The following is a 21,205-nucleotide window of genomic DNA, read 5'->3' on the forward strand; positions in this document are numbered from 1 at the left end:
GGAAGAATCAATATAGTGAAAATGAGTTTACTACCCAAAGAAATCTATGGATTCAATGTAATCCTTATAAAGCTACAAACAGTATTTTCAGAGAACTAGAACAAATAATTTCACAATTTATATGGAAACACAAAAAACCTTGAATAGCCAAATCAAGCTTGAGAAAGAAGAATGGAACTGGAGGCATTAACCTGCCTGACTTTAGACTATACTACAAAGCTATAGTCATTAAGGCAGTATGGTACAGACACAGACAGAAATATAGATCCATGGAACAAAACCAAAAACCCAGAGATAAATACATGCAACTATGGACACTTTATCTTTGATAAAGGAGGAAAAAATATGCAATGGAGAAAAGACAATCTCTTTAACAAGTGGTGCTGGGAAAACTGGTCAACCACCTGTAACAGAATGAAACTAGAACACTTTCTAATACCATACACAAAAATAAACTCAAAACGGATTATAGATCTAAATTAAAGACCAGAAAATGTAAAGCTCTTAGAGGAAAATATAGGCAGAACACTCTCTTACATAAATCAAAACAAGATCCTCTATGACCTACTTCCCTGAGAAATGGAAATAAAAGCAAAAATAAATGGGACCTAATTAAACTTAAAAGCTTTTGCAAAATGAAGGAAACTATAAGCAGGGTGAAAAGACAGCCTTCGGAATGAGAGAAAATAATAGCAAACGAAGCAACTGACAAATAATTAATCTAAAAAATATACAAACAGCTCATACAACCCAATACCAGAAAAATAAACGACCCAATCAAAAAATGGGCCAAAGACCTAAACAGACATTTCTCCCAAGAAGACATACAGATGGCTAACAAACACATAAAAAGATGCTCACCATCACTCATTATCAGAGAAATGCAAATCAAAACCACAATGAAGTACCATCTCACACCAGTCAGAATGGCTGCTATCAAAAAATCTACAAACAATAATAAAAGTATACAAAAAATACCTGCTGGAGAGGTTGTGGGGAAAAGGGAGCCTTCTTACATTGTTGGTGGGAATTCAAACTAGTACAGCCACTATGCAGAACTGTGTGGATATTCCTTTAAAAGCTGGAAATAAAACTCCCATATGACCGAGCAATCCCACTGTTGGGCATACACACGGAGGAAACCAGAATTGAGAGAGACACGTGCACCCTAATGTTCATTTCAGCACTGTTTACAATAGCTAGGACATGGAAGCAACCTAGATGTCCATTGGCAGACGTTTGGATAACAAAGCTGTGGTACATACACACAATAGAATATTACTCCATTAATAAAAAAGAATGCTTTTATGTCAGTTCTAAGAAGGTGGATGAAACTGAAGCCTATTATCCAGAGTGAAGTAAATCAGAAAGAAAAACACCAATACGGTATGCTAACGCATATATATGGAATTTAAAAAGATGGTCATGATGATCATATATATAAGACAGCAAAACAGACACAGATATAAAGACCAGACTTTGGACTCTGTGGGAGAAGGCGAGGGTGGGATGATTTGAGAGAATAGCTCTGAAATATGTATATTACCATATGCGAAATAGATTACCAGTCCAAATTTGAGGCATAAAACAGGGCAGTCAAAGCCGGTGCACTGGGACAACCCAGAGGGATGGTATGGGGAGGCAGGTGGAGGAGGATTCAGGATCAGGGAACACATGTACACCCATGGCTGATTCATGTCAATGTATGGCAAAAACCACCACAATATTGTAAAGCAATTATCATCCAACTAAAATAAATTAATTAATTTTTAAAAAAGTAAAAATTGAATTACCACATATCCTGCAATTCCACACCAGGGGATATATGTGGAGAAAAATAAAGCATTAATACAAAAAAAAAAAAGAAACATGCACATCAAAATTCATTGCAACACTATTTACAATAGCCAAGAAATGAAAGCCACCCATGTGTCCATAAACAACCAAATGGATATACATACAATGGGATATTACACAGCCATAAAAAGAATGAAAGTTTTCCACTTTCAAATACATACATGGATCTAGACAATTTTATGATTAGTGAAATAATTCTCATGTAGAAATACACAATAAGATACCACTTATATGTGAATTTTAAAAATAAAACAAAGAAATGTATACTTCAAAACAGAGAGAAATTCACAAAGAAAAGAAAAAAAAAAAAAAAAAAAACTAGATGTAACCAAAAGAGGAAGAGAATGATAGGGGTACAGGATTAAGAAACACAAATGGCTATGTGTGAAGAAAATAAACAACTAGAAGATATTTTCAGAGAAGGCAATGGCACCCCACTCCAGTACTCTTGCCTGGAAAATCCCATGGACAGAGGAGCCTGGTGGGCTGCAATCCATGGGGTCGCTAAGAGTCAGACACGACTGAGTGACTTCACTTTCACATTTCACTTTCATGCACTGGAGAAGGAAATGGCAGCCCACTCCATTGTTCTTGCCTGGAGAATCCCAGGGACGGGGAGCCTGGTGGGCTGCCATCTATGGGGCCACACAGTGTTGGACACAACTGAAGTGACTTAGCAGCAGCAGAAGATATTTTATAGCACAGGGAATTATAACCATTATCTTGTAATAAATCTTAATGGAGTATAATCAGTAAAAACACTGAATCACTATCCTGTATACCTGAAAATAATATTGTGAATCAGCTATACTTCAATAAAAATGCATTTAAAAAATAAATTCCAGCATGAAAATATGTTTTTAGTTCAAAAATGATAAGAAAAGGGTCTTAGACAAACCACAAAGAGTTAATACAATATTCTGAAAGGCCAGATATAAGATTACAGGTACAGGAATCAAGGGAGGTAAATCCATCGGGCATGAGAAAATTTAGAATGAAAGACCTATATAGCTGTCTAAACTTATCTAATAATTTATTTCCAAAATATTTTGTGTACAATATGTACATGACTCTGTGGACTCTAAAATATATCTGTCAAGTATTTCATTAAGAAAACTACCAAAAACTCACAAACTATGATATATGTTATCTCAGTTTTCAACTATATATATGTCTATTTACACAAATATTTCTCCAAGTAAAAAGACAGCCAGCAAAAGTCAGTGACAGCACGAAGTTCACTCACCCTCATATGACTAAATAAGCTCTTCTAAAACTTACCTATCTCATATCATTCAGCTAGATTTTCAAGGACAAATACACATGGGGAAAATACAGCTAAAAGCACTGACTAAACTATGGTGGAAATATTTTATGACCTTGGTAGACGTTAAATTGAAGTTTTCATTATTTACCAAAACATAAATGAATGTTCTGGAGAAGGAGATGGCAACCCACTCCAGTAGGCTTGCCTGGAAAATCCCATGGGCAGAGGAGCCAGGTAGGCTACAGTCCATGGGGTTGCGAAGAGTCAGACACGACTGAGTGACTTAACTGTCACTTTTCACTTTTATGCATTGGAGAAGGAAATGGCAACCCACTCCAGTATTCTTGCCTGGAGAATCTCAGGGACAGAGGAGCCTGGTGGGATGCCATCTATAGGGTTGCACACAGTCAGACACAATTGAACGACTTAGGAGCTGCAGCAAATGAATGTTCAGTGAACTTTTCAGTATGGCTGTTATGTTTGATGAATAAATAAGAAAAACAGGTATTTTCAATATTATCACGTTAATGTAAATTATCTAAAAAGTCAAAATACTCATATTTAAAGAAGAACTTAATACAATACTTTGATCACCTGATGCAAAGTGACGACTCATTAGAAAAGAGTTGACTCATTAGAAAAGACCCTGATGCTGGGAAAGATTGGAAGCAGGAGGAGAGGGGATGACAGATGACAATGGTTGGATGGCATCACCAACTCAAAGGACATGAGTTTGAGCAAGCTCCAGGAGATGGTGAAGGACAGGGAAATCTTGGGTGTTACAGTCAATGGGGTTGCAAAGAGTCAGAAACAACTGAGCGACTGAACAACAACAAACCAGAATTATGATCCTTTTATCTATTAGATAATATTTCCATACAAAATATCATCATAATCTTAATGGAAATGTGTACTTGTATGTGGAATATAATATTTTCTATCCGGTTTTAATAATGAATATCAATTACCAATCAAGAATTCATTTTTTTCTATTTTTATTGAAGTGTTTTTGATATGCATTATATGAGCTACGAGATTCACAATTCTTAGAGGTTATATTCCATTTATAGTTATTATAAAATCTTGGCTATATGTCCCGTGTTGTACATTCTATTGTTATAACTTAGTTTATACATAATATTTTGTATGTCTTCATCACCTATCCCTATACTGCCTGTCTCCACTTCCCTCTCCCCACAGGTGACCATAAATTTGTTCTCTTAATCAGTGAATCTTTCTCTTCTGTTCTATTCACTAATTTGTTACAGTTTTCAGATTCCACATATAAGTGATACCATATGTGTCTTTTTCTGCCTGATTTATTTCACTTACCACAATACCTTCCAAGTCCATTGATGTTGCTGTAAATGGGGAGTTTTCATTCTTTTGATGGATGAGTAATATTCCATTTTATCTATTTACCACATCTTTTCCCTTCATCTGTTGATGGAGATTTAGGATGCTCCCATATCTCGGCAATTGTAAATAATGCTATGCTGAATATTGGGGTACAAATATCTTTTTGAATTAGTGTTTTCATATTTTTCAGATATATACCCAGGAGTGGAATTACTGGGACATATGGTATTTCTATTTCTAGCTTTTTGAAATACCTCCACACTGAAAAATTTCCACTTGCAAGCTCATTCAGAAACAATTCTCTGGAAGTTCCATCTTTTTCTTCACAGTTGTTTCTTTCCTTCCATTTTTTCACAAGATGAACAGGGGATTCAAAAACTGGTCTCTGCATTTTTAGCTATTTGATTCTGAGCAAGTCATAGAACTATTTCCTTAGCAAAAAATCAGATAAGGAGACTTATCTTTTAAGACCATTTATAAAATTCTAGAACATATTACTTCCTAGAGATTTAATTTTTCCTCTAATAAAGGGAAGGAGTCAAGTTTACGAACTAAAAGAATAAATATCAACAGGACAATGTTTCTGTCAAATATTTTTGTTTTGTGTTGAAAAGCGGGAAACACGTCTTTCTTTGCAAAAGGGAGGTGCTCTTACATAATTAGACAATGAATCTTGACCTTACATTTGATAATGAATTCTATAGTCAAAAATATCACTGTTTAACTTTTAATCAATATCAGAATCCACTGATATGCAAGTTGATAACAATTTCAATCATATTTTATGACAGCGTATCAATTGACCAATACAATAAAAAGAGGCATATGTTATTAGTGTGGATTGAGAAAGGCCGACAGAATAATTTAGCTTATTCATTTTCAAGTACCCTCAAGAATAAAGAACTATGGTTCAATAAAGTGTTCAATTTCTTTACCTGTGTGGCACTTAAAATACAGAATAGGAGCTATTACTAAAAGAATCCAGAAAAATTTGGGGAATTTTTACATCTTTACCGTGTCCACATTTTTGTCAGTATGTCTCAGTTTTGATGGAACCATAAGTAACGACAGCACTGATACAGGAAAGGGCTCTATGTAATGAAATCAAGAAAGAAAAAAATTGCTCAGACTGCAGACTACTCTATGGCATACCTTGGATGAACAGACACACAAGGAAAATAATAGTGTTATCATCAGATGGGAAAGGTTATTGGTCCCTACCCTGCAACTGCTATGGGATCACTTAGGGCTGAAGATGATTCTCCAGTTAAATAGGCCCACAGGTTACATTAAGGGGCAAGAGAAGAAAAGACATCAGACATTAGAGATTAAATCCTGCCAAGAGGACATTAGAAAGACAAATGAAGATTGTGACAAAAGAATAAGAGGAAGAGGATACAGTGGAGGAAGAAAAAGACTTAAAAAAATAAAGAAAAGGTGGCATAACTGGTTTCATTCATTTTGTGATTCTCTTCAAGGTTTTCTTCACAGCAATTTTGACATCCTTGTTCCTGAGGCTATAAATGAGAGGGTTCAGCATGGGTACCACATTAGTGTAAAGCACTGAGAAAAATTTTCCCTGCTCCACAAAACTAGAAGACGGTGGCCTGACATGAGTGAGCAGCCCAAATCCATAGAATAGACCAACTGTTGTAATATGGGACCCACAGGTGCTCAAGGCTTTAGACCAACCTTTAGATGATGGTATATGAAGAATATTGAAAAGAATCAAAGCATAAGAAATTAAGATAATGAGGCTAGATACTATGACAACTGTCCCCACAACAGCAGAAACCAGGATCTCATTGGCATAAGTGCTGCTGCAGGAGAGCTGGAGGAGTGGGAGAATGTCACACATATAATGGCTAATGATGCTGGAACCACAAAAGATCAGCCTCATCATACACCCTGTGTGGACCGTGGCTCCGGCAAACCCCATCACATACGAACCAGACATCAGCAGAGAACACACCTGAGGGGACATGGCCACTGTATACAGCAAGGGCTTACAGATGGCCACATAGCGATCATAGGCCATGGCTGTCAACACATAGCACTCAGAGCTGACAAAAAAGCAGAAGAAAAACAGCTGAGACATACATCCTGTAAAGGAGATGACATTCCTCTTGGAAATAAAGTTCATTAGCATTTTGGGGTTAAAGACAGATGAGTAACAGAGGTCAATAAAAGAGAGATTGAACAGAAAAAAGTACATGGGGGTGTGCAGGTGTGAATTTAGAGAAATTAGAATCATCAAGCATAAATTTCCCAACCCAGTGACCAGGTAGTTCAGAAGAAACAGGAAAAACAGGGGTAACTGGAGTTTAGGTTGTTCTGTCAATCCCATAAGGATAAACTCAGTCACAGAGGAAGCATTTTCCATATTCATTTACTACACAGTCGTGATCTGTAGGAACAGGGGCAGAAACTCAGATTCACAATGGACCTTCATGGACTTTCCCTGTTTCCCGAGTGATAGCTGGATCTTTTTATAACCACAGGGTTGTCTAAAGAGACTCATCAAAGCATCCAAAATACAAGACTTGTAATGACTATTCCCGCAGATTCCTCATTTTCTTCTTTCTGTCCTTACTCCTCTTGTTTGTCTCTGTGCTTAAAAAATACTGGTAGACTCCCAGTGTCTCTGCACATCATTCTTCCTCTCTCCAGGCTCTGTTCAGGATCAGGGCTGAAAAGAACAATAAATAGGTGGTATTCCACAGAACCCTCGATTTATATAGTCTGAGGTTTGAAAGGAATTGAGACATAGGTGATTCAACCCTCACCTTCTTTTTCTGTGATGCCTCACTGCCACTGAACCTTAGGACTCCTTCTACCTTACAGTCCTTAGAAGGTCAAAGTTTCTGACAAGGAAGAAGACAGTATCCATCACTGTGGTCCTCAGTCTTTGACATGCTAAGTGGACAGGCCATAATTTCTATTTGAGAATTTCCCCAGAAGGTCTTCTTCACTTGCAAGGATAATATCCACCTTAACAAGCTCCGAAGCAATCAATTAACTCAAGTAGAATGTATTTCATACCCTGTAGTTCTGGGAAAATTGATTAGAAGCACAGAAAATAATTTTCTCCCTTGTGATTTCCTTTCAAGTTAATGAGCTCCCTGACATTAAAAATTAATGAGTTTTTCTTTCCATTCTGTGTCACAGATCTTTTGAGACACAATATACTACTAGTTAAGTATTCTTCTTAATCCCCAAGGCAGAGTAATGTGTGTTCTGATATTTACTTTCTTTCTCATCTCTTGGAGTCTATGTCCACTTCCAAAAACAAAAGGACATCTGGGGCATAATCACTTTACAATGTATTGTTGGTTTTCCCCATACAACATTGCAAATAATAACAATCATATATTTATCCTCCCTCTTGAGCCTCCCTCTCCCCATCATCCCACCCATCCAGGTTGTCACAGAGTGCCAGGCTGGGCAGTGTTTATATAGTGCTATGTAGCAGCTTCTCATCATCTACCCATTTTACACATGATAGGGAATGCACGTCAATCCTATTCTCTCCATTGGTCCCACCCTCTCTTTCCCCAACTTTGTTCACAAGTTTTTTCTCTATATCCGTGTTCCATTCCTTCCCTGTAAATAGGTTCATCAGTACTGTTTTTCTAGTTTCCATAGATATGTTTTAATCCTGGTAGTTCAGCTGGTAAAGAATCTGCCTGCAATGCAGGAAACCCTGGTTTGATTCCAGGGTTGGGAAGTTCCCCTGAAGAAGGGATAGGTACTCTAGTATTCTTGCCTGGAGAATCCCCACGGACAGAGGATCCTGGTGGGCTACAGTCTATGGGGACACAAAGAGTCAGACACGACCAAGCAACTAAGCACAGCACACATACGATATTTATTTCTCTTTCTGACTTACTTCACTCTTCTGTATAATTGGCCCTAGGTTCATCTAGCTCACTAGAACTGACTCTTATGTGTTCCTTTTTATGGCTGAGTAATATTTCAATGTATATATGTACCTGCTGCTGCTAAGTCGCTTCAGTCGTGTCTGACTCTGTGTGACCCCAGAGACGACAGCCCACCAGGCTCCCCCGTCCCTGGGATTCTTCAGGCAAGAACACTGGAGTGGGTTGCCATTTCCTTCTCCATATATGTACCACAACGTCTTAATCCATTTACCTGCCAATGGACAGCTAGGTCGCTTTTACATCCTGACTATTGTAAATGGTGCTACAGTAAAACTGGGGTAAATGTGTCTTTTTCAATTATGGTTTTCTCAGGGTATATGCCCAGTAATTTGATTGCTGAGTCAGTGGTAAAGAACGTGCCTGCCTGCCAATGCAGGATACGTAGAAGCAGTTTCAATCCCTGGGTCTGGAAGATACCCTGGAGGACATAGCAACCCAACCATTCCAGTATTCTTGCTTGGAGAATTCCTTGGACAGAGGGACCTGGTAGGCTACAGAGAGAGAGAGGTTTCCTAACCCAAAAGGGATCCGCCATTATTAATTCAGACTTGACCCACAAACTTCTAGAAGCAACACTTACCAAACAAAGCCGCCATCCTCTGCTGTAAGGGGCATCAAAAGAGAAGTCTCATATTAGCCTACAACAATGCTGCAGACCAGAAGGCAAAAGAGGTAGCCCTGTCCCACCCCTTCCTCCAGTCCCCTGTCATCTTAGCTCTGACTCCATCCGACCCTCCCACCACCAGAAAAATCCTCTCTTATCTACACTCACTCTTTCATCCCTCGTCCAAGACACTCCAACAGTTCCTCCGTAACCACTTCCCCATATCCAATGCTGACCAACAATATTTAGATAACCTTACCTACTCCTGTCAAATATGTCAATGTATTAATTCCAATTCCAACCTTAAACCTACCTCCTTTCCAACCCATCAAATGCGAGGCAGCCTCCCAGCACAAGATTGGCAGATAGACTTACTCATATGCCCCCAGTTCAGAGATTCAGATACCTCCTGGTCCTTGTGGACACTTTTTCGAGATTGGTAAAAGCATTTCCCACTACAGACAAAAAAGCCCACACTGTGGCCCAAATCTTCCTCACAGAAATTATCCCCAGGTTTGGTCTGCCTTCATCCCTACAGTCTGATAAGGGCCTGAAATTTATGTGCAAGGTCACCCAACAACTTGTACAATTCTTACAGATACCCTGAAAATTTCACATTCCATATCATCCCCAGTCCCCAGAAAATGTAGAAAGGATAAATAGAATAATAAAAAAAAACTCTTACTAAATTAACCCTCAAGGTACATCTAGATTGGACTAAACTTTTGCTGATTGTTCTCCTCAGAGTGTGGGCTTTGCCCAGAAAGCCCCTGAGGCTGAGCCCCTTTGAGGTGATGTACGGTAGGCCCATGCTGCCTCCTGGACTCCCCCTTGAACCTCCTCCCATACCAAGCTTCCTACACTGCCCTCTGCTGGTGGAACTCCACAATGCCCTAGACACGGAGACTGGGGACATCTCAACCTCGGCTCATTTTTACTACAAGCTGTCCCAAAAACTCAATGAAGATATGGAGCAAGTAACAGAGTTCTTCGTTTCAGTCCAAAGACAAATTAACTCATTAGCTTCTGTGGCCCTACAAAATAGACGAGCCCTGGACCTTCTCACCACAGAAAAGGGAGAGACCTGTCTTTTTCTAGAAAAAGACTGCTGCTATTTTGTTAATGAAACGGACATAGTCCAAGACAGAGTCAAAGAACTTAAAATTGAACACCGCAAAAAAGAGTTAGAAAACCTTTACAATCCCCAAAACCTGTTCCATCAGGCCCTCCCTTGGTTACTCCCTTTCTTGGGACCATTGGTACTTATCATTTTATTCCTCTTATTTGGCCCCTGTCTCTTCAATCTCTTTCAAAAGTTTCTCCAAGAACAGATTTGAGCCATCTCTCAAGACCAAGTCAAGACTGTTCTTTTGCTTAAAACCCTGATGGCAAAAATAGAAAATCAACATTATGGGCCTTAGACTTCCTTCCTCCCAGACTACAAACCCCTGAGCCTCATTTATCAGCACAAAACAAACCCTTAACATTAATGGCGCCCACATCTCTTTCTCTTTATATATATATTCCTTAAAGTCTGGAATGAAGGAAAGTTGCATGGTTCAAGGTAGCCTAGAGTTAAAACTCCCCTCTAGGTCCTCCCCACCATTCTAGGAAAAACAAAGAACTCTCTCACCTGAAGAAAAAATAGACATTAGGTTGATTACGCCCAGCTCCAAGCTGGTCCAGCCTCTGCCAATCTCCAGAACTTCTTGCCCCAGCCATTTAAGAGATAACTACTCCCAACAACCCTGGAAAAGAATAGGCCCCCTTAGAACAGTAGCTTTCTACATACATGCCTATATAAACTTACTCTTTTCTTAGACAAGAGCAGCAGCTGCCGGCTAATCTGACTGCTGCCCCTTCTCGCCTCATTAAAAGTGATCTGTTCCTGTAGAGTGCCAGTCTCATTGTTTTTCTGAACCTTGCCTACTCTAACTCCGTACCTTACACTGGTCACACTTGACCATCTCAAGTGTTTGAGCAGGATCCTGTTGGGCATTACTGGAACAGCCCATCTGCCTTAGCTCCTCTCTGAAGTACTTAGTTAGCAGTATTTGATGCAGAATTCCTGAGTTGTTTTGCAGATGTGAACACCCACTCCATCCCAAATGGAGGATGTTAACAACTTGATAATCAAGAGCACACAACCCCAGGCCGCTGGAGCCTAAGTTCAGTTCAGTTCAGTCGCTCAGCCATGTCCGACTCTGTGCAACCCCATGGACTGGAGCATGCTTGGCCTCCCTGTCCATCACCTACTCCCAGAGTTTACTTAAACCCATGTCCACTGAGTCAGTGATGCCACCCGACCATCTCATCCTCTGTCATCCCCTTCTTCTCCCACCTTCAATTTTTCCCAGCATCGGGGTCTTTTCCAATGAGTCAGTTCTTCGCATCAGGTGGCCAAAGTATTGGAGTTTCAGCTTCAGCATCAGTACTTCCAGTGAATATTCAGGACTGATTTCCTTTAGGATGGACTGCTTGGATCTCCTTGCTGTCCAAGGTATTCTCAACAGTCTTCTCTAAAACCACAGTGCAAAAGCATCCATTCTTCAGGGCTCAGCTTTCTTTATAGTCCAACTCTTACACGAATACATGACTACAGGAAAAACCATAGCTTTGACCAGACGGACCTTTGTTGGCAAAGTAATGTCTGATTTAAATTAACCTCTGTGACACCACACTGTTCCCTCGCCTTCAGCCAGAGAACTGTGTAGGAGCTGATCACATACCCTGTGACCCCTCTCTGCCATCTGCTTAAGAGTGCATTGCTTAACTCTTTTGGGGAGCTAGGGGCTTCTAAGTTCATGAGTCACCTGTCTCCTTGCATGACTGTACAATAAAACTTTCTCTGCTTCAAATTCCTAATATTTCAGTTGACTTGGCCTCACTGTGCACAAACTTGCATTAACACTCATCCCAATTTTAGGAAGATTACTTAAGCTGCTTTCATGATTGTGTGTGTCCCTGTTATGTCTGACTCTTTGCTACCCCATGGACTATAGTCTGCCAGTCTCCCCTGCCCTTGGAATTTTCTAGGCAAGAGTACTGGAGTGGGTTGCCTTTTCCTATTCCAGGGAATCTTCCCAACACAGGGATCCACCTACTTCTTTTGCATCTCCTGTATTGGCAGGCGGATTCTCTACTACCATGCCACTTAGAAGCCTTCTTTCATGATTATCAGAGGCATTTATAAGAAATAGCCTAAATTAAGTCTCACTTAAGTTCATGAATTGAGCTAGAATTAGTTTACTTACTTACATGGATTAAATAGTTTTGGCTGTTCAGAAAATTCTCAAGTCCAGTCTCCATTTTACATTTAACAGTGTGAAAGATCATCTGATGACATTACTCTCAGGCTTTTAATGTTTTCATGTGTATCCATTAACTTTAGAATAAAACAAATTTTTAATATGTAAAATAATTTGTATTACCTGTCTGCATCTAAATGTCCAGTCACTATTTTCCTCTTCAGTTCAAAATTACCAAGATATTTGTTACTTCTCAAAAAACAAACAAACAAAAACAAAAAACACTATTACAGTTTGGTGTCTTTGAGTTGTGTTTCCAAGTCTTTGAAATGCAGTTCATTTCTATTTCATCTACTAAAATCCCTCTGCGAAAGTCTGACCTGATTCCCACAAAATGATTTAAATTATGTTTCCTTTGTTCTCTAACTGTAGATCATAAAACCCTAATGTTATACAGACTACACTACATTGTGTCTTCTAAGTTCCTTGGGTGCTATGGCTGTGTTCCTGATTTCTGTGTATATTTCTTATGTGCTGGGTTCACAGAAGGAACTTAGCAATTGAAGGAAGAATTGCACCCACAAGTCCTGGGTGTTCTTTGGAAGGAATGATGCTAAAGCTGAAGCTCCAGTACTTTGGCCACCTCACGCTACAAGTTGACTCACTGGGCAAGACTCTGATGCCTGGAGGGATTAGGGGCAGGAGGAGAAAGGGACAACAGAGGATGAGATGGCTGGATGGCATCACCGACTCAATGGACATGAGTCTGAATGGACTCCTGGAGTTAGTGATGGACAGGGAGGTCTGGCATGCTGCAATTCATGGGGTCACAGAGTCGGACATGACTGAGTGACTGAACTGAACTGAAAACAGTATCATAATGTCACAGTGCTATATTAAAAAGTGAATAGGTTAACCATCTATGTTTATTAGTTTTGTTTCTTCTTGTGTGAACTTTCAAAATATTTCATTATATGAAAGAATAGACGCACAACCCCATTCATCTCTATTATCTGCTACATAGTTTTTCTTTACTAATCTCATTTACAACTAATGTCATTATAGTAGTAGTAGTGTTAGCTGCTCAGTCATGTCTGACTCTTTGCAATCTCATGAACTGTAGCCCACCAGGCTCCTCTGTCCATGGGATACTCCAGACAAGAACACTGAAGTGGGTCACCATTCTCTTCTCCAGGGGATCTTCCCAACCCAGATATCAAACCCAAAAGCTTCTGCACATCAAAGGAAACTATTAGCAAGGTGAAAAGACAGCCTTCAGAATGGGAGAAAATAATAGCAAATGAAGCAACCGACAAACAACTAATCTCAAAAATATACAAGCAACTCCTACAGCTCAACTCCAGAAAAATAAACGACCCAATCAAAAAATGGGCCAAAGAACTAAATAGACATTTCTCCAAAGAAGACATACAGATGGCTAACAAACACATGAAAAGATGCTCAACATCACTCATTATCAGAGAAATGCAAATCAAAACCACTATGAGGTACCATTTCACACCAGTCAGAATGGCTGCGATCCAAAAGTCTACAAATAATAAATGCTGGAGAGGGTGTGGAGAAAAGGGAACCCTCTTACACTGTTGGTGGGAATGCAAACTAGTACAGCCACTATGGAGAACAGTGTGGAGATTCCTTAAAAAACTGGAAATAGAACTGCCTTATGATCCAGCAACCCCACTGCTGGGCATACACACTGAGGAAACCAGAAGGGAAAGAGACACGTGTACCCCAATGTTCATCGCAGCACTGTTTATAATAGCCAAGACATGGAAGCAACCTAGATGTCCATCAGCAGATGAATGGATAAGAAAGCTGTGGTACATATACACAATGGAGTATTACTCAGCCATTAAAAAGAATACATTTGAATCAGTTCTAATGAGGTGGATGAAACTGGAGCCTACAGTCTCTGTGATCTTTGTCCATGGGATTCTCCAGGCAAGAATACTGGAGCGGGTTGCCATTTCCTCCTCCAGGGGATCTTTCCAACTCAGGGATCAAACCTGTGTCTCGTACATCTCCTCCATTGGCAGGAAGATTCTCTACCATTACTGCCACCTGGGAAGCTCTATTTGTGCATTAAAGAGATCAAAAGATTAAAGAAAGATAAAACATGTCTGCACTGACTCTAGTGATATGAGAACTGGTAGAAGATATGCTATTAAAATATTGGAGTAGATTTCACACAGATTCCAAAGTGAAAATGAAACTTTACCACAAAAATGAGAGATAAAGAATTCGAAGAAGAACTACTACAGATGAGACAAAATTAACAAATACATAGGATTTTTTAGATACCAGTACAGATGGGCACACTGTTTTAATAATGGAAAGAACATGATACAATAAATATATTCTAACACTAGGCACTATGATAAGCTTGGATAAAGCTCTCATACAGAGTTTGTCTTTCACTAATTCTCATACAAGCATATATTAATTTCTAAAAAATGTACAATTCCTCACGTACAATTAGCATTTTCAAGGATGTCACAGGAGTGGGTTTCAGAAAATTACTTTATATCTTCTGTTTTAGTCACAGTTAGGTGTGACTGTTCATCACACACACAGAAGCACACACGTACCATGGTACTTACACCTACAGGTGACTCAGGACAGCTTCAGTGGCTCACTGGGGACATAAGCTGCTTACCAATTGCTGCTCTGCTTCAACATCTAGCTGCCGTCCATCGTTTGGTCTCAGACAATAGTTCCAGATTCATCCTTCATCTCTAACCCTCAGCCATCAGAACTAAAGACAGGGAAGGAGAGAATGTCCCCCAACTTGAAGACAACTGCCTGAAGTGACAGACCTCACCCCCTCCTATTTCCCTTTGGTGTGACCCAGTCATATAGTTCAAGGTGGCTATAAGCAGGGCTAAGCAATACCATGGTATCTATGTAGCCACCTGCCCAACAAAGAATCAAGGCATTTATTATTGAGGAAGAAAGAGAAAATTAGGAATAACTAATAGTGTCTTCCACTCTTTTCAGCATTTGTATTTAGTCCTAGAAAGCTGTGTGTTGTTCTCTCTAGAGTTAACATTTGAATTTGGCTTTGTATCTAAAAGAATAATAATGTGAACTGTGATTAAAATGGCATGCATAACATGCAAAATATATTAATATTTCATAGCTATTAGGATCTGCCAGAAAACTGTTTGTCCTGCTGGGTGGAATAGTTCCTATAATATCTCAGCAATGCAGTTTATTCTTGCCACTTCATTCTTGCTGCTTTCCAGTCCTGACATAGCTTCTTGAATCCATTCTTCTTTTCCAGTTTTTCACACCTTTCAGTTATAAACACCTTTCAATAATGAATGCAAGTTTTCAATTGTCCATGTATTTCTGACCACTCCACACTATTATCTAGCACATTTCTGGTTCCTCACACATACTGCAATAATGATGTCTTTTATGGTACTCCTTATCATTAAAGAATGCTTGTGAGTATTCTATAAAAGTTATCAGAAAGTTAAGGAAAATTTTTTATGTTACATTGTACCATATTTATTTTTCTAAGGTCTGATAATTATTGATGAGCAACATTTTCCTATGTTTTTATGGATTATTCTATCCTATGTTTATGCTACCCCTTTTTCACAGAAATTTGCAAAAATACCTTAAAAATCAGATTAAAATTTGATACCCAAAAATAATTTAAAGCCTTTCAAACTTTGATTAGCCAATATACAGAAATAGCCTAAGGTATGTGGGATATATACACAATGGAATATTATTGAGCCATGAGAAAGAAATCAATCCTGTCATTTGAAACAACATGGAATGACCCAGAGACATTAGGTTAAGTGAAATAAGTTAAACAAAGTAAGACAAATACCATATAATATCACTTGTATGTGGAATCTGACAAATCTGGTCTCATAGAAACCAAAAGTAGAATGGTTTTTACCAGATGGTCAATTGGAGTATAAGGAGATGCAGGTCAAAAAGCACAAACTTCCAGTTGTAAGATAAATAGCTCTGGGGATCTAATATAGAGAATAATGACTACAGTTAATATATTGTATTATATGTTTCTTTTTTTTTATTTAATTTTTTTTAAATTTTTTTGGCCATATGGCATGTGAGATCTTAGTTCCCTAACTAGGGATTAAACTTGAGCCCCTTGAAGTGGAAGTGCAGAGTCTTAACCACTGGATCACCAGGGAAGTCCATTTTATATGTTTCTAGTAGAGTAAATCTTAAATATTTTTACCATAAAATGGAAATGGTGACTATGTGACATGATGGATGTGCTGGCTAAAACCATAGTGGAAATCAATTTGCAATATTAAATTGTATCAAATCAATTGTATATAGTAAGCTTATACAATGTTACATGTCAATTGTATCTCAAAGCTGAAAAAGTAAACTTTATCAACACATTTCATACTAAATTTTCCCTCAAAATGATATAACATTTAACAAGTATTTTGAATAAAGACATTATATACAATTTTTATTTCCTAGCAAATACAATTCAGAATTTATGTAGAATTAAAATAATCTCGATAACACATGTATCTCTATATTGTTTCTCAACATACTTCTTATAATATTAGAGAAAAATAAGTCATTATTTTTCCTTGTTAGACTTGTTAGGACTCATGGGATTATGGCACTATCTAACAGATGCATTCAGTCCCCAAGTTAAAATGTTAAAAGCATTTTTGTTTTATGGGTGTATCATGATAGATAAATACAGTTAATAGAGAAAATGAAAACAGAAACTTTTAAAGCTTACATGTAAAAGTTGCTATCTCATTATCTATTATTTCCCTTGTGAAAAATCACTTTAGAAAACTCCTTTAGTGTATGTCTTTGTAATTTCCTGAAATTTTGAACTTTCAATTAACTTAACATGAAATTCACTGGAGCTCTAAAAACTATCACATCCTTGCTTACAATGTGTAATCTAACAAGAGCAATGAACCACATCCATGTGACCATATTAAACACTTGAGATGCAATGGAGAAAAGAGAGAAATTCTAATTGTCTAATTTTCCCAAGAGTTGATACTTGTGGGATAAGGTTCCAAAGGGAAGTAAGAATCATTACTTATTACACATCAGACTCTTAGCGTCAATACTGAGAATATAAAATCACCGTTAATATCAACCATCTTTGCTAAGGATCATCAGCTTCACCAGAGGTCAGGACCAGTGATGCAAAATCACAAAAACAGAGACTTTTAGATTATGACCCTCAACACCAAGAAATCCTGAAAGGTTAGTACTCAGAACTATCCACCACCATCATCAGAATCATTTTTACCTTCAGAGTTGGGGGAGAAACCCATAGCTCTAAAGTTTTGGGGAGAAGGTGGTGGTGGTTAGGTGCTATCATGTCCAACTCTTTGTGACCGATGGACAGCAGCATGCCAGGTTCCTCTGTCCATGGGATTTTGCAGGCAAGAATACTGGAGTGGGTTGCCATTTCCTTTTCCATGAAATCTATGTTAACTTCTCACTCTATGTAAGTCATGGTGCCAAATATTATCTAGTACAGAAGAATAACCAGTAAATAACTCTCAATAATAAATACAGATTTGTATGCATTAAATGTAACATGTTGTTGTTGTCTAGTTGTTGTGTCTGAGTTGTTGTCACTCAGTTGTGTCTGACTCTTTGTAATTCAATGGACTATCGCCCTCCAGGCTTCTCTGTCCTTGGGATTCCCCAGGCAAGAATACTGAACTGGGTTGCCATTTCCTTCTCCTGGGGATCTTCCCGACCCAGTGATCGAACCCGTGTCTCCTGCATTGGTAGGTTAATTCTTTACCAGATAAAAAATGTATTTTGGGGCACATAGAAAATGGTTTTATTAACTGGGGCTTCCACTATTTAAGTTCTTAACTTAAGGATATTGACTCTTAGTTCACAGGATAAAGGGGATAAAGAGAAAAAAGCTAAAGGAATCTAATGAGTCAAAAATGACAGTGCACCATGCTTTTATGTTAAATAATTAAACCATGTGACAGCTATTAGGACCTTAAAAAAAGGTCCTAATGTATGTCAGATGACATACATCTTTAAATAACAAATTGACTTGAATATATTTAGAGACAATGGAAAATACTGTTAATTGATAAATAATACTGATAATTTAGAAAGCTAATAGCAAATAAAATAATTAAAATCTCTATTTTTACTGTATGTGTTAATGTATGTAGAAAGGAGCAATAAGAAGATGTGCTAAGGAAAAGAAAATTTAAAACTCTGGTCATCATTTAGAAATGAAAATATCAGTCAAATGAAAGATATAACAGGGACAAACTCAATAGGTTAAAACAAAATGACATTTGCTTACAAAGAGCAAGTAACTGCACTAAACTCCCTGTGGGAATCTTTTAACTTAATTTTCACACAAAATGCATATTGGTGTTTTTGTTTTTAAGAGTGTTGGAGAGTAGATGTAATAAACACAAGATCACATGGGGAGTGAATCTTCTGTTAATTATAGAAAGTATACACCATTATTACTTATTTCAAGTGAGATAAAAATCTTATGCTAATTTAAATGAGTATGAATAACATACACATATAGAATATGGGAAGAAAGAAAAGGTCCTCAGAAATAAAAATAGCAATGTTCATTCTGACTGATTTTTAAAATCCATAAATGGTGTTTTCTCTTCAAAAGTGAGGAAGTGTTTGAATTCTAAGGGTTGTGAAGTTTATATTTCCTTCTCTGGTTCAACGAGAATCATCGTTTGTCCCCAAGTAGCAGGAGAGACACAAGAGATTTCTGCTTTATGTATGTCGTCTGATGAGGGATCAAATAATGAGCTCCACAGAATCCGTCCCTCCCCCTCATAAAATACACTCACATGACCACGTCTTCTTACACATACACACTCATTTTCTTGTTTTTAAACTTAGAACCTTGGAGAGGACAATGGACCCTGGAAATCACTCCTCAGTGACTGAGTTCATTCTTGCTGGGCTCACAGAACAACCACGACTCCAGCTGCCCCTTTTCCTCCTCTTCCTAGGAATCTATGTGGTCACTGTGGTGGGGAACCTGGGCATGATCACACTGATCGGGCTCAGTTCTCACCTGCACACCCCCATGTACTATTTCCTCATCAATTTGTCCTTTATTGATCTCTGTCATTCCACTGTCACTACCCCCAAAATGCTGATGAACTTTGTGACAGAGAAGAACACCATCTCCTACCCTGAATGCATGACACAGCTCTATTTCTTCCTCACTTTTGCTATTGCAGAGTGTCACATGTTGGCTGTAATGGCATATGACCGCTATGTTGCCATCTGCAACCCCTTGCTTTACAACATCACCATGTCTTATCACATCTGCCTCTTCCTCACAATGGGAGTTTATATTTTAGGAATCATTGGATCCACAGTTCACACAGGATTTTTGTTGAGACTCCTTTTCTGCAAAAACAAGGTGGTTAACCATTATTTCTGTGATCTCTTCCCACTTTTGGAGCTCTCCTGCTCCAGCATCTATGTCAATGAATTATTGGTTATATTCTTGAGTGCATTTAACATCCTGACTCCTGCCTTAGCTATTCTCACTTCATATGTCTTCATCATCTCCAGCATCCTGCATATTCGTTCCACTGAGGGCAGGTCCAAAGCCTTCAGCACCTGCAGTTCCCACATCTCAGCTGTTGCTGTTTTCTATGGATCTGCAGCATTCATGTACCTGCAGCCTTCATCTGTGAGCTCCATGGACCAAGGGAAAGTGTCCTCTGTGTTTTACAGTATCATCGTGCCCATGCTAAACCCTCTGATCTATAGTCTACGAAATAGGGATGTCAAATTTGCCCTGAAAAAAATTGTAGACAGTGGAAAGTGTATATGAATAGAAACAATATGATGATGTCATATCAGTCATTTGATTCACTAAGATATATTATGTATTAAGCTTATTGGATATGAAAAAAGCAATCATACTTGCCTATATAACACATCTCCAAGATTTTATCCAGGCCACTCCTTGAACCTATATTGTAATATTTATATGTAAAATCATAGGCTGTGATTATGAATAAAGTAAAAAAACTCCAGAAGATAAAGTGGTCTTAGTTTTATTTTTAGTGATAATCCAAACCAGCAGAAAAACAGAGGAAGAAGATGAAGATTTTGACATTAATCATAGTAATCCATATAATTTTGTATAAAACACAATATCCAGAATTTAAATGGATAACTTTATTTGATATTCACAGTATTATATAAGCACATCAGACTATTATTTCTCTTAGGAGGAAAATGAAATTGAAAGACATTTAGTTTGGGACCATGAGTAAATGTCATGGTCCCAAACGTAACAAATGATAGGATGTGGAGGGTTTGGCTCCAGAACCCATGATTGTACTCAGAGTTATATTTTGGCCCCAGGTAATTGTGGGCAGATCTAAAGCCTCCCTAGGAATTTTCTTCTATACATAAAGCAACCTCAGTTCCCTATAAGACTGAGTTTCCTTCCTCCAGATCTCTTTCATACTTTTTTCCTATTTATTTCTTCTGATATCATGAAAATAATCAAAAATATTCAAACCTGACTTCATCAAAGAAAAAGAAAAAGAGTCATTTGAGTCTCAGAGACTTGGGGCTTTCCAGGTGATGCTATTGGTAAAGAATATGCCTGCCAATGCAGGAGACACAGATATGAAGTTTTGATCCCTGGTTAGGGGAGATCCCTGGGAGTAGGAAATGGCAACCCACTCCAGTATTCTTGCTTGCAAAATTCCGTGGAGAGAGGAGTCTGGCAGGTTAGAGTCCTTGGGGCTGCAAAGAGTTGGACATGACTGAGCAACTGAGCACACATTAGAGATTCAATTGTTATACTTGATATAATAAAGCAATATGTAGCAGTAATTTTATAAAACAGCCTCAACAATATTGTCTTATCTTTAGACAAGAAATA

At 38.3% G+C, this 21,205-nt stretch overlaps 2 protein-coding genes across 2 annotated transcripts; one reads left to right on the top strand and one right to left on the bottom strand.

Annotated features, from left to right (window-relative positions):
* Positions 1 to 5,938: 5,938 nt before the first annotated feature.
* LOC133241812 (olfactory receptor 143-like) lies at positions 5,939 to 7,132 on the bottom strand. Its single transcript, XM_061407732.1, has one exon. It carries the CDS (start codon positions 6,870 to 6,872, stop codon positions 5,940 to 5,942), a length of 933 nt encoding a protein of 310 aa, XP_061263716.1. The 5' UTR covers positions 6,873 to 7,132; the 3' UTR covers position 5,939.
* Positions 7,133 to 19,198: 12,066 nt separating this feature from the next.
* On the top strand, positions 19,199 to 20,137 carry LOC133241813 (putative olfactory receptor 8G2). Its single transcript, XM_061407733.1, has one exon. It carries the CDS (start codon positions 19,202 to 19,204, stop codon positions 20,135 to 20,137), a length of 936 nt encoding a protein of 311 aa, XP_061263717.1. The 5' UTR covers positions 19,199 to 19,201.
* Positions 20,138 to 21,205: the final 1,068 nt, after the last annotated feature.

Source organism: Bos javanicus, chromosome 29 (assembly GCF_032452875.1).
Source record: "Bos javanicus breed banteng chromosome 29, ARS-OSU_banteng_1.0, whole genome shotgun sequence".
NCBI classification, from domain to species: domain Eukaryota; kingdom Metazoa; phylum Chordata; class Mammalia; order Artiodactyla; family Bovidae; genus Bos; species Bos javanicus.

Excerpts from the sequence above, each read along its gene's own strand:
- LOC133241812 (XM_061407732.1), bottom strand. The coding sequence starts at position 6,872 with ATGAATATGGAAAATGCTTCCTCTGTGACTGAGTTTATCCTTATGGGA.
- LOC133241813 (XM_061407733.1), top strand. The coding sequence starts at position 19,202 with ATGGACCCTGGAAATCACTCCTCAGTGACTGAGTTCATTCTTGCTGGG.